The following is a 19,611-nucleotide window of genomic DNA, read 5'->3' as shown; positions in this document are numbered from 1 at the left end:
TCACCCCTCTGATACAGATAGAGATTATGATTTAAATTTGGCTGATTTCAAAGATTATAGCGTTTGCACACACCCATTTGCTCTAGTTCATGCAATGATTTGCACATCACTGAATTGTTAATTCTCACACCAGCCATTGAATACTCAGCTTTAATTAGAAAAAATAAATAAATAAATAAATGAATAAATAAATGAAGAAGAGTAGTAATGTCAAATATAACACTGTGACATTTCTTTAATAATCCCTCTCTTAACATGATGTTTCAAATTTCACAATATTTTCATGAGAGGAACTTACTACCGTATTTCATTTATTTTTTTGTTTTTTAATAAATGCCCTTTTTGCAATAACATATTGAATTATTAGCTAACATATCCTTTTTTTGTTAGTTAGATTGTAGTGATACTGTCATTACACTTTTTCATTGTCTGGTTTTGTTCAATACATCATTGCCATATTTAACAGTGCTGGAGTGTTGCATTAAAGACGAAAACTTGTAATTGGGAAATCTAAAAATATTTTGTATGTTTTGATTATTTGACTGGGAAAGAAGGGAGTTCAAATTGAATTTTTTACCAACAAAATAAATCTGTGCTTGAATGTTCTGCCTTACTAACGAAAACCAGAAAAAGATAGTACAAGTAAACATTGATTTGTACTATTTTAGGGGAGAAAAAGGTCTGTGCTGGACTAAAGTGTGTTGTAAGAGTGTTTCTTGAGCATGTTAGCCATTTGGTTGACCCTAGATTGTCTGAAGAAAACATTGTGTTGTGTATGCATGCTGAGTTTGTTTTTTGTGTTTCCCTTCATTTTCTCCCCTACATCAATCACCGCGTAAATCCCCTATGTAAAAAGCTTGATGAATCTAAGATTATATTAGAATATAAGAAATAAGATTGGCCAAAAAAAAAAAAAAGCATGGCACATACAAAGATCTATTGTCATTAACGACACAGAGGGGGTAATCGTGGGTAGATTGTGTTAAAGAAGGAAGAGAAAGTGGAAAGTTGATATGAATTTTATATCAATGATAGACAAAGTGAAATGGTTTTTAAATTTTCATGACAGGTGTATGTGTGGACATGTCCATGAAAATTGTCCCACAAATTTGCTATTTGTTCCTATAAAAAAAAAATGCTTAAAATGTTTTGTTGAATTCAGACCTCCCAACCATTCTGAAATTGGAGGAAAGAATCTGAATTTTGATCATCACCAGCTCTCGTTTCAATAGGAGTTCCTATTTTTTCTGGATAATTTTACTACATATTGCTATGGGAGCTGCTCTGTCTTTCCTCTTTTTGAGCCAAATCATCCATGTTTTTTCAGTCAGAAAGGTTAGGAAATCAGTCAGAAATCAGTCAGAAATTAGTAAATTCCCTCTCCCACCACACTGTGAGGAGTCTTGAATAGCATGTCAATCTTTTTTTTTTTCTTTGTGCTTTGTATTGTGATAGGAATAGAAACCATGTCTTATGGTTTGTATGCATGTGATGACAAAAGATACTTCACATGATGTGTCTAAATTAGATCTTGAAAGTAGACTCATGCTTAACACATATAGACAGTGTACAGTACAGACATTGGTTGAAAGTGAAAATACAGTCACCCTAATAACAATGCTTGTTCCATAGAGTGTAAAGATGTCCTCCTTTTTGCAAGTGGAAGGACTGACAGTTGAAGTATTCTTGAGAACTTCGTGTGCATCTTGCATCGTGGGAAAATGTAGATGGGGCAAGGTTTTCCTTTTGATTTAGTTTTTTTTTTTTCTTTCATTTACTGTAATCGTCAAGTGGGTTATGTGATATGTTGTGAAAGCTCACTTCTGGATTAATGAATAGCAATGAGACATGTGGAATTTGCTTCTTTGTTTTCCATTGTGAAGTCAATGAAGTGGATTTACAAAGTTATATCAAATTCTCCAGTCAAAAGAGTTTCAAGTTAAAGAGAGCCTAATTTTGATCTAGAATCCCATCATGCTTTCAAATTCAGGACCATCACATGAATGGTTATGGAAGGGACTATTGTGGTGTAGTTGGGGCTGTGCAGTGTAGGAGTGTCCATGTGTCATCAATAGGAAGAGATAATTAGATTGCATGCCTCAAGGTTTCTACCATCACAAACGATATCAACCAACTCAAGAGGGCAGTATTCATGACATTAATGTTGATACTCTCCTTGGTTGGCAGATAAGAGGGATAAATGGTCCTGTAAGTCATGAAAATTATCCTTCAGCTTTCCAGACCATAGTAATGGTGAAATGAAGATACACTGTAGTACCAGTTATTAGTGTTAGCAGTGTTATGCCTCACATTCTTGTGCAAACCATTCTGCTTTTGCTTGTGTGCACCTGTCTGATCTTCCACACATACAATGAATAGGTAGATATGTAGATAGTTTACAAATAAACAAATTAGTGCACAAGTCAAATATGAAACTGAGGCTTAAAGATGATATCATAGATGTAGAGAGACACATAGTACGTATCAGAAGTGACTTTATCACTTCTGAAGTTTGCAGGAATGAAGCACTGCCTTGCACTCCTTCACCTGAAACTAAGGCTAACTTTACACCCCTTGGTATAGGAGAGGGGTGGGGAAATGTACCCTACCAATAACCAGTGTGTATTGTATTCTTTTTTATATCAAGGTAATATGTCCCACTCCTTCAAGTTTGCAGGGGACTCCTTTTAATGGTTGAAGAAGATAAAAGATTTATCAGAAGGTGATGTAGTTTGAAAGTTCACATTTGTGAGTCCTAGCAGTACTTCACAGCCCTCATAAGACATTTATTTTGCTTTGGTTTTTGGACTGTACTTTGTAACAAGACAGGGTTGACATTTGTACTGATAGGTGTTGGGTTATAATAGGAGATGATGACTGGCTAATAGCTGTACGTGAAGTCAGCATGAATCAATTTTTCTCAAAAGTACCACTTAAAATGAGAAACATACAAACTCTCACAATGTATATGCTTGCTTATGCTAGATGCCTTATTAACTAAATGATAATTCAGAGTTGATATTGACCCATAGTGCATCCAAGGGGTTATGACCGCTAATGCTAAATTGTGTCCATATGGCAGGATTACACAGAAGTAAAAACAAAGATTACTTGAGTATGCTAGAAGATTTCTACTTGTCGTTCATAGGAAAGTCCCCCGTAATGCAGGTCACATGTGTGCACACAAATGTGCGTGTTCAGGACTAATAGATAATATTTCTTTTTCAAAAATTGCGCAGGAGCTAACAGTGAAATGGCATGACCGCTGATTGATACTGCCTCTGCTTGAATTTGATTTGACGCTGACAAGAAACATTAACAGCAAGGCTGGTATACTGGCATACTGACCGCTTGAGATTGTGATGCATTCTTCCTACGTGCCTGCTTTTCATTTGTTACCCGGGATTGTTTTCATTTCCAAAATTCATTCTGGTTTGGGGTAGACAAGCATGGCATGACCCACACACAGAGATTTCTATGTTTTAGCATCTGGGCAGTTATCCACAGAATATGAGTTGATTAATATGTTTGCTTCATTTCTAAAATGGGATAGGGAGATTATTGGAGGAAGGAAACTGTACATAGGAAAAGTATGTCTTGCTTTGCATTTGCAAATGTATCTTTGCTGTTTCAAAGGGCACAGACATTGCTTTTTGCTATTTGTGGACAAAAAGTGAATTTGCTGTTTGTGGACAAAAAGAGAAGATTTTGTGTTTTTTTTTTTTTTTTTGTTTTTTTTTAGAATTGCACTCAGTTTTGGATGATGGTATTTGTGTGTGACAAGCTTACCTTGTTGTATGCATGCCATATGTCTATGGTAGTCACAAATATGAAAGAAAAGTCAGTGAAAGCTTTATTCAAAGATTGGTGAGAATTGCCATAGAAATTATCCTCATGCCTGAATTGATATGACTTGCACAAGTTACTAGAGTGTCATTTGAATTATTGGAAATGTGTCGAGTATGGAGTGGACTTTCACACAGACAGTGTGTGATACATTTCTGATTTATTATGAATAAACTGTACTCATAAAATGATAGGTGCAGTATTCAGCCACTTTGTACATGTTTGTTGTAACCATCATACTCTTTGCCATTTCCTTCTTATGATCTTAACAAGAAGGAATTAAAAAGTTGATAAATAGGTGAAAAATTGTGATTCTTGTGGTTCAGCAAGTTGTTTTCAGTCAGCACTTCGATAGAATAATCTTTAACCTCAATGCCTAAACTGTTTGTTTTCATCTTTTTTCTGATATGGTATTCTGCTCTGCAGAAAGCGGTAAGGGAATATTTACCTCTCTTAAATTATACTTATATATCAGCTCAAGATACTACACTCTGCACCCTTTACTCTCTCTCAAAGAAAAATGAGAGAAAAACAATAGAACAGCGTGAGCTTTATAATATAGTCCAGCTCACACTTGAAGTAAAACAAAAATTTGAGTTGATTATCTACTTTAAAATATATATTTATCTTTGAAAAGCCCAATGTGCTTTTCCACCATATATTAAACTCCTTTTGATTTATTTTGCTGTCCTTGCTCAAATATTTAACAAAATTCCCGTGCAAGTCTCTGACGATTTTTCGTTATGTTTATTCGGCGGGAGAGAACACCACTCTAAGACACTTCTTCACCCATCATTTCTGACTTTAGAAGTACACTGGCCATTCGCCATACAAAAACAATTCACTCCCGAGTGTAAGTACTGTCCACATTACTCTACTTCTTGCATTTTGTGTTTCTGTGAGCAGCATTCCTCCTTTTTATTTCTTTCCTTTTTTTTTTATTAAAAGAAGATTTATTTCTTTTTTAGATAATCAAAATGCCTGGTTCTGTTTTTTTTTTTCCTCCCATTTTTCGTTAACAGCATGACCGTGCATTGCTGCTTAGCATGATTTATATCTATATATATGTATATATGAAATCTTTCTTTGAAAAGTACCCTAGTATGATTTTGTTTGTTCTGTTTAAAGTAAACTGTTTGCTGAATGTAAGGTAAACTTCTCACATGGTGTATTATGTCATGCAAGCCTCAGTGGTTACTTGATGACACTGTTGTCATCACTGTTTTGTAATTGTCGAGCTGTAATGCTACCAACACCGCATGTATGCATTCAAAGTTGAAGGTGAACGAAGGGAAAAACAATAGATAACATGATTTTTATTATTTGAAGGCATTATTTACCATTTAAAGATAAAACAAAAATCCAGCTTTAGTGCTTCAAAATAGTTCTAAAATGTTAGTTAGGGATAGAAACAACGAATGTGAAAATGTTGATCAGTAGAATAAACATTTAAGTATTGTTGAATATACAAATTGTGAACAGTAGTTATAATAAAATTGTTTCTAAAATAAACCATCTACAGTTATGGTTCAGTGAGAGAAACGGTGATATCTCCTTATATTTTAGACTTTATTGCCAATTTTTTTTATATGGTAGGATGTTTTGTGATACAAGTAACATACAGATTGTATCAAATGTGATAACTCGAACATTTTTTAAATCACTGATCCCAATGGTAAACAATACCTTTAAGTATTCTTCACACACAAGTCCATCCAAAAGAAATGAATTACTCTCAGAGACATTTTATGACAAGACAAGAGATCCTCTGAATTCAGAAATAATTGATTAGCTTTCTTATTTTATTTGTGGTTTTGTGCATGAGCATGAGTGCACTTTGATATTTGCCTCTGTTGGAACCACTGGATAGGCTTTGGACTACTAGTTGTTGCTTGCCTGTCACCAAAGATTTTTTAGAGCTTAATAAAGTGAGGAGAAATTTCAGGATTTTTATAAATCCATGGCCAAAGGTGATTGTAAAGTTTGTACATTCAGAAGAATGAATTTGCAATCTGGTAGAAATTATTTCATCCGCTCTTGGCACAACAGAATTATGTGGGAAAATGAAATTTAAATTAGATTATAGCTTGTAATTGTGAATATGAATATATGATTTTAGATATGTAAAATGGTAATTATGTAGATGTACAATGGAATATAGGCATAACATACAGATAAATGATAACATGAATTTGCATAAAAGTTCTGTTTTTTTTCAGTGAGCAATGTGTACCACAGTTTTGTAATAGGCCTCTTGTTCAAGGGCAAATTGCTTGTCGAAAAGAACAGCTCAACTTCTCCTGAAACTAACAAACTCACCTCGTAGTCAAAACTTGTGGCTGCTGACCGCATTGCCAATTGGTGTAGAAGAAAACAAAACAAAAAAGTGACATAGTGCTCTGCCAAATGCATCCGTGATTGCTTGATACAGAGTGAAATGAATGGTGTGTTTTGATATCAGTAGTGGTGTGCATGCCTAGGAGGTATTGAAAGTGTTTGGTCTGTGTAAAAAAGGTGATAGTCCATTGCATTCAGGGACATTAAGCTGGTCTCTCTTTTTATTTTTTTCCTTGTCTTTTTGTTTTTTCCTTGTCTTTTTTGTTATTGTTGTTGTTGTTGCAAGAAACCTGCACCATATTGACTTTGAGATGCAATATTTGAATTGTTTGTATTGATCAGTGAAGCAAGAATGTTTTCATTGATGTTAAAAGCCTGTAAAGACTGCTGATAATTGTACTATGTAACTTTGATTACACTGAAACTTTGGTTTTAGATACAGGTGTAATTTTCACAAACTTAAAGTGGGATGTCTTGGTCCCACATAACTGTATCTGTGTTGTCGCATCAGCAATGTTCAACAAAGAGTAACCAGTTTCTGTCACAGTTGCCTAATCTAATAACTGCAAAGTTTTCCTGTGCACTCAAAATTTGTGAGAGAAAAAAAAACTGCATTTGGCAGCTGCTGTAGTATGGATGTAATGTTGTTTTACAACTAAGAGAGTTGCAGAAATTAGTCAGGACTAGCATCTATCAAATATGGTTGCAATCTCTAAAGGGCATTTTAGTTTGAATTAATTTTTGCAATAAGCAGAGAAAAGACTGCAAGTAGATCTTAAAATCAAATGCTTAACAAATATTTGGACACTCCTTGTCATTCACCCCTTCTCATTTCTCTCTCCCTCTGGACTCTGTCTGTCTGTCTGTCTGTCTCTTTATCTATACTATATGTCTCTATCTATCTGTCCATTTATCTGTCTGTCTATCTATCTGTCTATCCATCCATCTATCTATCTATCTATCTATCTGTCTATCTATCTATCTGTCTATCTATCTGTCTATCTATCTGTCTGTCTATTTACCTGTCTATCTATCTATCTATCTATCTATCTGTTTATCTATCTATCTATATGTCTATCTATCTGTGTCTCTCTTTCTTTCTCTGACTTGATGTCGCTGTCGACGTATTGTGGAATCCTTGCATTTGTCAAGTCTACTTGTATGCATGTACATTGTGTCTGTAAATTGAAAACTATTTGACAGCAATTTTATTTCCTCCTTACAGTTCTCCCTCCCTCTGTCCCTCTCTCTTTGTTTTTCCTGTGTCTTGTATTTCATATGGTAATACAGTACTTCTTATTAGTCATCCTATGAAGCTACTGGATGATGCTTTCCTTTCTTTTTCTTTCTCTTATCTTCAATATCTCTCGCATTTGCTTTTTCCCCTAATGTCAGTCTTTCCTTCTCAACATCATTTTATACCTAAGTGATTCAGTGTTCTGCCACCTGTCATTTCTTTAAAAAAATAAAAAGATAGAATGATGTGTTTGTCAAGAGGGAATGTGATGTCATTGTGAATGAGATACAGGGCATTCCCATTATAACGTAAATGGTTATAACAAAGCCCTCCATGCAATGAAGTAAAAATTCAGGTCCCAAAAGCATAATCTGTATGTCTTTATATACTCCATTGTTCGGATATAACAAATGTCGATTTGACAAAAGAAGTAAAACTGCTGGCCCATAGGATTTCGTTAAAGTGAGAGTGAACTGTATAAACAATAGCATGAAAATAGTATCAGTGTTATATATTTGATATGCAATATTTGATATGCATCCTTTGTTGAGATTTCTTTTCTGCCAGATATTGATGCCAGCAAGGGAACACTATCCATTTTCTAAGGACGTAGATCATTCAGTCCCAGATTAAAGAATGATGGGGCAAATAAGAGTGACGCTCTTTTGCTCGTGGTGTTTTCAGTCTTCTTAAATTAACTTTGACAATTAGGCCGTTTCTCTCATTCAAGATGTACAATCATGCGGTGTGTAGCTGGTTGGTTGTGAAAGCTTGATTCGGGGAGACGGCGGTGTGATAAGCTGCAAAGGGCATCACAGACAGACTTGTAAGAAAGATCTAAAGAGATTTAGCACTTTTTCAATGTCATTGTTCGTAAAGAGTAATTCAGAGATAAAATGTGGATTTTAAGTATAGTAAGACATATACTTCATGAGCAGACATGCAGAATGTAAATAATCTCAATCTTTGGCCAAAACTGATATGAAGATGCTGTCTCTGTAGAAAGAAATCCCATTTTAGTTATTTCTAGTAAACCTGTACTATACTTAATCTAAATTAAAATGAATACTATATTGATGGACATCAAAACTCTTGCATTAGATTCATTAGGCCTTAACACATTGACGCATCATCAAATTTAAAACTGTCAGAACTCTTTATATGTGATGTGATCATCATAGTTAAATCAAGCTTAAATAAGTGATGGAATTCTTTTTTATTATTCTTATTTATGTTATAGGGAAAGAGAGCATGTTCATTGATTTGTTGGTTTCTCAAAGTAAGAGTGGGATCCTCTCTGGCACAGCTTTGCTTTAGCATGCACCAAGAACTAACATAGCATGACTTTTTTTTTTTTTGTCTGCCTTTAAAGAGCACAGTGAAATGAATCAATGGAGCAAGTATGAGAATAAAAGGGAGAGAGAGAGAGAGAGACAGAGGTTGTGATGCACAGCAATTTTTTTTGTTGTTGTTATGCTCTGCCCTTGCATTTTGAGCTTTGAGTGCACAGCATGCCCCGCCCGGCAACAGGAATGCCCCGCCCGGCAACAGGAATGCATCACCTGCCCCCGCTGCTATCACCTCAGTCTATGATGCGCTTGACCCATTCAATGTGTGTTGTGTGATGCAGGGATGCGGACAGGAGGAGCAGAGTGAAGAGAATGAAAAAGAGGAGCCAGGCCATCGGCAAAGTGTACTTGCTGAGATCAAGGTTTTTCTGTAACCGCGCTAAGACTGCCTGCACGCTGAGAGCAAGGAGGAGAAATTAGATTGTAGTAGTAGTAGAAGTAGTCGCAGGGAGGTAGAAAGAGTCACTTTTCACCTCCCTGGTAGTGGTAGTAGTAGAAGTAGAGGATACTTTGATACCTGTAGGGACGAGCACTTGCATGGCGTACGTTGACGCAGCCTGAGGTCGGATACAGAGGCAGGGATCTGGGAAGGGGGAGGGGTGGTGGGAAGGGGGGGGGAATGAGCGAGGTTGTGCAACTGCAACCTGGTGGGACATCACCCCATTCAGATCTGAAAATTAAGTAGCTGAATGGGAAGTTGTTACTGAGAAGTAATCTACTTTTCATATGGCAGCTGTGTAACAGGTATCAATGTAGGCACAGTAATGCTGAGCTGCAGAGTTTCAATAATGTGATCAATGAGGGGAAGTTTTATGATATTTTTTAAAAGCACATATTTTGATTGCTGCTTAAGTTTGATGTAGGAGCTGTTCTCCCAAGTCGTAGTGGTGTTTAGGTTAAAGATGTTATCATAATAATTGTACAATAATACCATCAGTCTAGTGTTGAGCATAGCTGCTTTAATCATTATGCATAATACAGCGATCATTATTTTTCCATTGCATTAATTTCTATTTCAAGACTTTGTTTTGTCCCCTTGATTTGCTTTAAAAAAATTAAAAGTTTCTTTCATATGCATATTTCATTTCATATGTTTGTTTGTTACATTGATATTTAAACTGTCCCTTGATGCTAGTAAATCATGAAATGACATATTCTGATATATATTTGTATATTTTCAATGCATATAATATTTTTGTAAAAGTATAAAAACATTAATTTGGTGTGAAAGGCTTATCCTGATATTCTAATGATTTGTTTCTTTTCTGTTTGTTTTTTATTTTGAGGGACTAGGATGCATATATATAAGCTACAGTAAAAAAAAAAAAAAAAAAAAAAAAAAAAAATCAGCTCTTTATTTCTTATATATACCTATCAAATGGGTGATATGGGTGCATGACAGTTAAGCCTAAGTAGCATGAACCTTTTTCCAGCAATGTGTATCTACATTAGAACACAACAGTCTTTAAATTGATAAAAACACGTATACAGCATCCATTTCAAGTAAAATGCATGACTCCATAAAGTTCTTCTGTATTTTATACTTTCTGCCACTATCTGAGCAAATAACTTGCAAAAGGAGAAAAATGTTTATACCCAATTGCAATATAACTTTGCACAACATATGTCTGCAAATGTTATGTGTGCATGGATTTTTGTTTATGTTTGGTCCACTTTTTTTTCCATTTTTATTGTATGTTTGATCCTTTTTTTACCTCAATGCCTTTGAGGTACATCGCACAAGATTTCGTTGTTCAATGTCTTTGTTCAATGTTTTTGTTCATTGTAAAGTTGGCTTTCAGCTCTTGCAGTGTCTTCAATGTGCAACTTGTTCTGATTGTTTTTGACAAATTTGGTGTCTAGTATCTCTTTGCATTTTACATCTCGACAGACTTCAGACAATTTTATGAATGATTGTAAATTGTTTTAAGATTTTGTCTAATGAACTCCAAAAGAAAACTGCCAAACTAGGCAATTTAGCCCTAAAAATGATCTTTAGGAAGAGACAGATGTGTGTTAGACAAGAAGTCCCAAGTGGTGGGAATGTCTAAAAATCAATGTCATTTCTTCTTTATCAAGAAAGAATAGTTATATTTTGTAACATTGTAAGAGAAGAAAGTAGCCATGCTAGGGTATTTACAAAGTCATTTTTAGAATAGGGAGATGTTCAGTTTATTGTCTTTTAAACGTTTTGCATTTTAGTTACAATCTGATAGATTTAGTATAATTTCAGTAAAATATGATATGAATGTAGGATGCGATACAAAGATCCATAAAGTTTTCATGGTTGATTTTTTGTATAGTGTGTGGATCTTGGGTAAAGCTTATTGAAAGTAGTGTAAGGTTTGCTTCATTGTAGGCAGTAAAAGGTAGAAAAAGCAACAGAAGCTCCATGGAGCTGTCTTAACAGCCATACATGACTAACATCTGATTTGTTCATGACATTTTGATGTATTCTCATTTGATAATGCCTTTCTGTGTGCCACAGAACTACCTAGCGCACGCTGAAGGCAAAGCCCCCACCCCACAGGGCACACCGCAGAACACGCCCCACAGCACACCCCACAGCACGCCGCAGCCACCATCCAAGACGCAAGAGGCACGGGAGGCCGAGTCGGAGAGGTTGCCCCCCAGTGGGGCCGAAACGCCGCTGACGATGACGGAACATGACGGCCAGAATGCAGGGGAACCCCTCAGGTAAAGACTTGGGGAGTAGGGGGAAAAATGTGGGGGTCAAAGGTCAAATAGACCTGTATTTAGCTGTAATGGGAAATGCATGTTGTGTCAAAATCAGCCTGTCCTCAAAGGGTTTAGGATGCTTGCAACATTGTTGATGGGAGCTGGTGCAGTCAAATTGTAGGTGAGATATTGATAAAATTCTACCATATGTTTCCTTTTCTGTCATATGTCAGTATACCTCTGAATTAGTGCAATGAGTTCATATCCTGTACTTTCTGTATTATACACCAACAGACTTCAACCCACAAAACACATAGACTCTTAAGTTAGAGATTCTGCTGCCTCGACCCCCTGGTAAATGGGGAAACTCAAGTGATGTGCGCTATCATATTAAAGCCCCTTGCTAACATTTGTAGATTTAAAAAGAAACACACAAAAAACAGCTGTAGTGCTGTAAAATAGTTCTGAAATGCGAGTTAAGAATTCGAAAAAAATAAATAAACATGAAAATGTTAATCAGTATAATCAATAAGTGGAAAAATGAGCATGAAAAATTAACATTATAATCAATGTTAGATATTGTTAGATATACAAGATGTGAACAATACCGTATGTCAAAAAAAAAAAATCTTACAACGGGACCCTCCGCAATGATAATTTCAAAAATAGTGAATCAATCCCAATACGATTTCAGGGTATGAAACTAACTTATTACCCACATCTTACAGAAAACCCCATCCGATTTGCTTCAGTGGTCAAAGAGAAATGAGGAAGTTTGTAGAGCATGTCAGGAATACCTTCCCTCCAAGTTCTGTCCATTGTGTTCACACTTTATGCAGTTCCAAGAGCATCCAAGTGCTAAAATTGGAAGAATCAGACCCATGACATGCTTTACAACGATTCACATTTCTCTGTGACCACATAACCAAATTGAATGGGGTTTTCTGCAAAATATGGGTAAGATGTTATACTTATAGACCATGGAATAGCATTCAGGTACTTTAATCATATTGGAAGTTATCATTGCGAAAATCCGATTGTAATTTTTTTTTTGGACATACTGTACTGTAGTTTTACTAAAAACTGTCTCTAAAATGAACTGTCACCAAATATGATAATTGAACTTTTTTTTTTTTTAATTATCGCTCCCAATGTTTCATAGTGCATTTAAAGGGATCGTACAGTTTTGGTTGAGACCTAATTTCAGGTTTCTAACATTTTTTGATGAGATAATGAGAAACCTCTTTTGAAATATGAAAGAGCATGTAATTCTATGAGGAATTCAACGTTTATTTGATGAAAATTGGTTGTGAAATGGCTGAGATGTCCAAAAAAGAGCGATTCTAATAAAGTGTGGGACCCACACTCTATTACGATCGCTTTGTTTTACTTTGTTTTTGGATGTTTCAGTCATTCCAAACCCGATTTTCATCAAATAAACTTTGAATTCCTCTTTAAATGGTATGCTCTGTACTATTTCATAAGTGTTTTCTTGGTATCTCGCAAAAAGTTAAAAGCCCAATTCTCATCTCCACCAATACTGTACCATCCCTTTAAGAATGCAAAGTGCTACATCCCTGTGAAGCCAGGATCCAGTAAAAGGCCCAGAAAGCTCTAGGGTTATAGATACTTTCTGGTGCTATCTTAGCCTTATTCTTGAACACATATGACAAAACTAATTTGGGTGGGAGCAAGCTGAATTATAAAAAGGAAAACACACACCAAAAGCTGGCTGGAGAAATTCAAACTGAAGCGATAGATTTTGTGAAAATGTCCTGAAAGAAAGAGAGTTGGAGTTTTATTAATGCCTGAGACATAAATACAGTAGATGCCAAGTGAGAATGTTAGATTGAAGATTCCAAACTTTCATTCCAACAGCCTTTTTGCTGCACTAAACTCTGATGTAAACATTGTGCTTGTATTCAAGTCTTTGGGAGATGTGTGGATATAATCAAAACATTGCCTTTCTTTGAGTCAATGCTAATGGTTTTTCTCTTCCCTCCCACTTTGTTCTGTCTCCTAGTCCCGGTTGGGGAGGCCAGAATAGCTTTGACGAACAGGAGGAGCCGATCTGCAAATGCAGTGTCCTGTACGACTTCCAGTGTAAGTCCATCTTTGTTTGTTTGTTTGTTTGTTTGTTTGTTTATTTTCCATCTGAGAAGATGGCTGGATAGCCCATATTCAGCTACGTTAAGCTGGTCTTCCATGGGGTCTAGTTGGATGTGAAGTGGGACCACTTCACCGGGTCAAACACCCTGCTCTTTGCGATGAATGAATGAAGCAGGATTTTTTACGTGCATGAGTTGTTACTCTCTCATACACGGGACCTCCATTTTATGTCCAATCCGAGGGACAGAGTGTTTTGCCTCTTGCTAGAGGGGACGGCATGCTTACACACAACATTTGCTCAGTCCAGACTCGGGTCCGAACCCGGGTCGCGTGATCGTGAGGCAGACGCGCTACCGACTGAGCCAACTCACCGCCCTCTTCAACAACTTTTGTGCAAATTTTAAAGAGTTCAAATTCAAGAACATTTCTTCAAGAGCTTTTTTATTAAAAGAAAGAAAACACACACACAAACTAAAACTCTCTCTGCAACAGAAATTCATGCACTTTTCAAGGCTTATGCAAATCTTGTTCTCTCAGTGGTATATGCTGATTTTTTGCTCCCAAATGTGCAGCATGGTATTGAAGAAATGTATGATTCATTGTTATGTATTTATATATTTTTCCTCCCCTGGTATGTAATGTCACATTGCATTTGAGGGTAATATGAATGTCACTGCTTGTCTTTGCTACCTTGTTACTTATCCTGGCATTTTGTCAAAGTTATATATCATCGCTGGGGCGACAAAATGTCAAATGTTCAGGAGAGCCAAAAAACATGCCGCCCAAAGCACTATAGCGAATGGGAAAGCCTTTCCTTTGACATGCTGTGGTGGCTTCATTTTTGGGGTAAGACAGTTGGGATTTTGACAGGACATCACTTAACTCATTATTTGACCATTAATGCAAAAAAGTCATTTTCACCAAAATGTCAGATACAAGGTCTTGTCACTCCGGCGACGATATGGGTTCAGGTGCGAGTTTCTTCACTTTGTCTCCCTCTACAAATTAAATTTGTTAAGATCACAACTGCTGATCTGTCAGGAAAAAGGAACCATTACAATGAACCGTGTTCATTGTGTCACTGCCGGCAACCGGGGACAGCCTGGTGGTAGTGTCGCTGCCCGGAAAGCAGTAGATGACAGGTTCGAGTCCCATTGGTTCCTTTTTTCTGACATGTTTGTTTCTTTACAGATCAGCAGTTGCGATCTTAACAAATTCAATTTGTAGAGGGAGACAAAGTGAAGAAACTCGCACCTGACTTCTTCACCCCTCTTGATAATATCGTTCTTTCATTTTATGTGGGTTATTTGGTACAATACACACTCTATGCACTTCAGTTTCCTTTCAGATGTTTTTTTTTTTTTTTTTTACACATGTGCAGATTTACTTGGAGATTTACAGAAAGTTATATTTTCAATTTTTTTTTTTCTTACAGCTAATTGAATGATTGCACCAAGTGTACGTACCAGTTTCTAGATGCTTGTTAGAATGCTTCCTCACTATACCCCAACTTAATCTCTTGTACCATCCAATCCCACAGCCGAAGACGACAACCTATTATCTGTGGCAGGCGGGGAGGAAATGGACGTTGTCGAGATGGACAGTGGTGACGGCTGGACTCGAGTGCGACGAGACGACAAGGAGGGCTACGTTCCGACATCATACATACAAATCATCTAATGCTGTCTGTGGCAAGAGAACTGATGTAGGAAGACGGATGGACTCTTAATTTTTTTTTTTTAAAGCAGGAAGGAAAAGTCATGAAAAGCGAAGGCAATGAAGAGTTTGTGAGATCTTATGTCTGAGACACAGAGACAGATTGCATTTATCGCAAAAAGAATTGATCGATGGAACTAGACACCTTTATCTCTGGAGTATATCATCCGACGGCCTTCTCTCTACCCAGAATGGATCTTGATGATGGCCATCTCGGTGAATGACGGGTCAGCCGATGATTATTCCGTAGAGAGAGGGCTGATCTTCTAGTCATACAGTGCTGGCTGCTTGCCTGTTTTGTGCATGATGAAGGAAGTTGTCTAATGGTCTGATGTTTGAAAGAGACAACTGAGATAAATCAGATATGAGAGCACATATATTCTCGGCCGTGACGTGTTTCTGATATTTGGGACATTGTTTAAAAACTGGTACTTGTATTTATGGATGCTTATTCCTGTCTTTTCGGTAGGATGGCACTTATGTTTGAGTAGTTTTATATCTCGCCTTCAACCACTTGACTAACACCACCAATGCCAGGCAGAGTTTGTGTAACTAGGAATTGTAAAGTCCAATCTATTTGAATTTTTGCATGTTCGAAAAAGTTGTGACTGTTGTAGACTTTTAAAGATAAAGAACAAGCTTCTACTTCATGTGACATTCAAAATAGCACTCTTTGTATGCCAGTATTTTTTTTCTTTTTATGTATCTATGCAGAGACTTAGACATGATATAATACTATTGTGTCACATAACTTCTTTTATAGGTTTAACCCAGTATGAATAGCTCCAGCTGGCTTAGGTCAGAGATACTCACTGTTTTCTCCAGTTGGAGATCACAATCTGTCATGGTGATATGATCATATCCGGGTAGCTTTATATCAAAAGTTTAATGTCCTAGTTCTTGTTTATGACACATATTAGGATATCACGTCTCTCATGAGAGAGAGACAGACTGTGGTCTGTCTTTGCGTGTGTGAAATTAGAACGCACAGGAAAAAGAAGAGGGCTGTGGTCAGCAGGGTTTCTCTACAGGAGACCACCACAAATGGTCAGCATTAATCGTCCAGAGCCATGTATAGGTGACCACTAGATTGCAACACATAGCGGTATGACAGCGCCACTGTTTCTGCCTGATGCCAGTGCAATGCTTACCCTCCTCCGTTGCAATTATTTTTTTTCTTCTTGGAGAATGCATCTGTTTATAAAGACTCCCTTTTAAAACTCACTCCATCGCCTTCTCCTACTTTGAGCCTTTCTAGCATGCTCGACGCCATGAAGTGGAATCCTTAATGGCGATACTGTGATGTCTGAGAAGGAATTCACTAAAGGGGAGTTGCCAAAGTCTCCCCAAGTGTGCCGAAATCTCCTTGAAGAATTGAGTGTGTCTTTACATTGTGATACTAAGAGAAACCAAGCTTGCCCGGTGCCTAGTGAGATGCATGTGTACGACTATCTTCCTGATGTTCAATCCAACATCAGGAACAGGATCTGTGTTCTGCAGCTCCTGGGGTCAAACTTGAAAGAACAAAGTTTTTTTATGGCAGAGAATCTATGATAGTGATGTGACTTATTGTACATAAACTAAACTAACCTAAAATTCATAGATGTATGCACAGTCATAATGAACATCAGGGTGAGGCATGCAAGGTTATTTTCATATCAAGCAGTGACCAAGATGGGCTTCATCATGGAGGAAATTTAAAAGAAGAGAGTTGAGGACACTCGATTTTCTGGGGCAAGTTTGGAGTTAAATCTGGACTTTGTCATATCACTGTTGTGGCGACAGAACCTCGTATCTCACAATATGTCAAATGTTCAGGAGAGTGAAAGACATGGCAACCAGAGCACTGCAACCATTGGGATCACCTTTCCTTTCACATGCAATAGTGGCTTTATTCTTGAGGGTATTGAGACAACTTGGAGTTTAAGAGGACGTCACTTGAGTGATTAATCTTACGATTAATCCATAAGAGTGATTTTCACCAAAGTTTGAGATACAAGCTTTAGTCACCCCAGTAATGATATGTCTTGGTGAAGCAGACTCCAACTTGTGTAGACACATAGCCAGAAAGGGATTGGTTTGGTCGAGAAAGTTACTTGACAGGGAAGATAAAGTCAAACTTTGGAGTCGAGTAATTACTAGAAATGTGCTTGTGGTAGTTTATCAGCTTATCATATTAACTTTAACCCAAAATGCGGTTTTCATGTCCTCTCCTCCTTTTCACGAAAGCTATCTTCTTGGAGCAAGTAAGGGTGGCGTTCTCTCAATCCGTCTGGAATTTTGAAGTACATGCAATTATGAAATCAATTAGCTCTTATTCAAAATTATGATTGTCTTTCAGTTTAAACAAATGCATCTTATGACATCATTGTGAAGTGGTCGTATTATATTTATGAAATTGTTTATGAAATGAGAGATACCTAAACTTTTGTAGACTAGAGCAAATTTGTTTTTTGCTAATGACGACTTGGCCCTATCTGAGCTTAATTCTGTCAAAGACTTCGCTGGAGCTGATATGCAGGATGTACAGCCATGCCAGGCAAGGAGTGCATTTCAAGCCCCCGCGGAACAATCTTGCCATTTTTTCCCCCCTTCGTGACATTTTTCTTCTAGGCTCCATGACGTGAAAGAGAAATCTTGAGATTTATGCATCGAGTGAGAGTACAGTAAACGTAAGAGTGAAAGTTTGCGTGGAAGAGGAATTCAGCAAGTCCAGTTCTGCTGCTGTTTCCAAGACTAATTTTTGCAATGGATTTGGATCGATGAAACAATGAACCCCTCGATTATTTTTGTTTCTTTTGCACTTCATTTCATAAATGGAAGAATATTGCCATGTGCGAGGATTTGTGAAATTTTCATCAGTTAAATTTTTTTCTGATGGCATATTGGATAACTGTATGGGCTATGGATTGATATTATCTGTGGATAATATGATATTGTCATATATATAAAGTGTCCTGTTTGTGGAATGTTGAGTCCACAATTTCTTTCTTGATAGATAAACCATTCCATATTCAATTTGCTATGTCGTTATTTCTTGATTTTATGATAAGTCCATAGCACTCTGTATAATAAGCATCTACACACATATATAGCCCATGTAATTTGATTCATATAGAAATTGAGCACAATATTGTAGATACTGAATTTATAGCTATTCCATGTGGCAATGTCATAGACAGGAAGTGATAATGATGGGGAATTTAATAATCCCTATTTCTGTTTTTATGTTGATTATGTTAACAGTGATACACTAGCGTTATGGGAGTAGTCATTAACTATTCTAAGGGGTTACTGGTGAAGTAGTACTGCAATTTGTCTTCTAAGCATTCGCAGTTAATGTCACTGCTTTTCTTTTTTGCTTTTTGTCTTCCATTAAGTGCTCGCTGTGATTGGAAGCCTCGCATTCTCAACTTTTTCTCTCTTTCTCAAAGAGATTCTGGACTAGGACATAGTTTCCTTTCTTTCTTTGAAGGTAAATGTTGTCAAAAGCCCAAACTGTCAAGGAAAATTTTGCTCACTGTAATGCATCACTAAAAATGAGCGGTATATAAGATTTTGTCAGCCTCAAAGAAAGAACATTTAGTAGACAGGTAATTGAATTTACATTCTTGATAAAACTTTGAAGAATCACATGCTGTCTTTTTGGTGTCAAAGGACCTTGCCATTCATTAATGTTGATATATGCATTTGATAATGATTTATGCATTTGATTATGCTGCAGAAAACAAACAGAAAAGTAGGGAGAGCTAAGTGAAAAGAGCAGTGATACGATGTAATCAGCTGTATGAGCAGAAGACATTTTGTCTACATTTAAGATTTAGCCAAAAAAAAAAAAAAATAAGAGTGATATGATCAAAGAGTTTGATATGGGGTTGCAATAGAAGTGACAATTTTCATGTGATATATTTCTTATTTATTATTATTTTGGGGAGTTTTTTTGCACTTGGGTAAGATGATTTTCACAAGTTTTTTCACTTTGTTGACCGCTCACACATCACTACTAATAGCATGAATTATAGAGTAAATATGTAATGAACAAAATATTCTGTGCCCTTTGCGCTGCTACTACATAGTGCGAAGATTGCAGACTGCATTGATATGTGATAGGTGCCCCCTTGTGTAATGTAGGAAATCAAATCGAGATTCCAAGTGAATTGGAAATTTTTTTCATTTCCTTAAGGCTGCAAACTCTATTCTTTCTTTCTTTCATTCTTTCTTTCTTTCTTTCTTTCTGACATCCAGCAAGTTCATTTTTGTATGTGCTTTCAGAAACATAGCCAGAAAGATCTTTTCTTCTTTTTTGATTAGATCTTTACACTCTTTCCCACTAAAGTC

At 36.6% G+C, this 19,611-nt stretch overlaps 1 protein-coding gene across 1 annotated transcript in view; it reads left to right on the top strand.

Annotated features, from left to right (window-relative positions):
* The window catches only part of LOC139733353 (cdc42-interacting protein 4-like), a 118,918-nt gene extending 100,351 nt beyond the window's left edge, over positions 1-18,567 (top strand). The window contains exons 14-18 of the mRNA XM_071644189.1: positions 4,655-4,699; positions 9,051-9,131; positions 11,258-11,466; positions 13,472-13,551; positions 15,098-18,567. Coding sequence (XP_071500290.1) covers positions 4,655-4,699; positions 9,051-9,131; positions 11,258-11,466; positions 13,472-13,551; positions 15,098-15,237 — 555 coding nt within the window. The 3' untranslated portion in view covers positions 15,238-18,567. The remainder of the gene's footprint in view (positions 1-4,654; positions 4,700-9,050; positions 9,132-11,257; positions 11,467-13,471; positions 13,552-15,097) is intronic.
* Positions 18,568-19,611: the final 1,044 nt, after the last annotated feature.

Source organism: Diadema antillarum, unplaced genomic scaffold (assembly GCF_040938485.1).
Source record: "Diadema antillarum isolate AM-2024a unplaced genomic scaffold, OU_Dant_1.0 seq00000472_RagTag, whole genome shotgun sequence".
NCBI lineage: Eukaryota > Metazoa > Echinodermata > Echinoidea > Diadematoida > Diadematidae > Diadema > Diadema antillarum.
The sequence above is the reverse complement of the archived record's forward strand: the minus strand, read 5'-3'. Positions and strand labels throughout refer to the sequence as shown.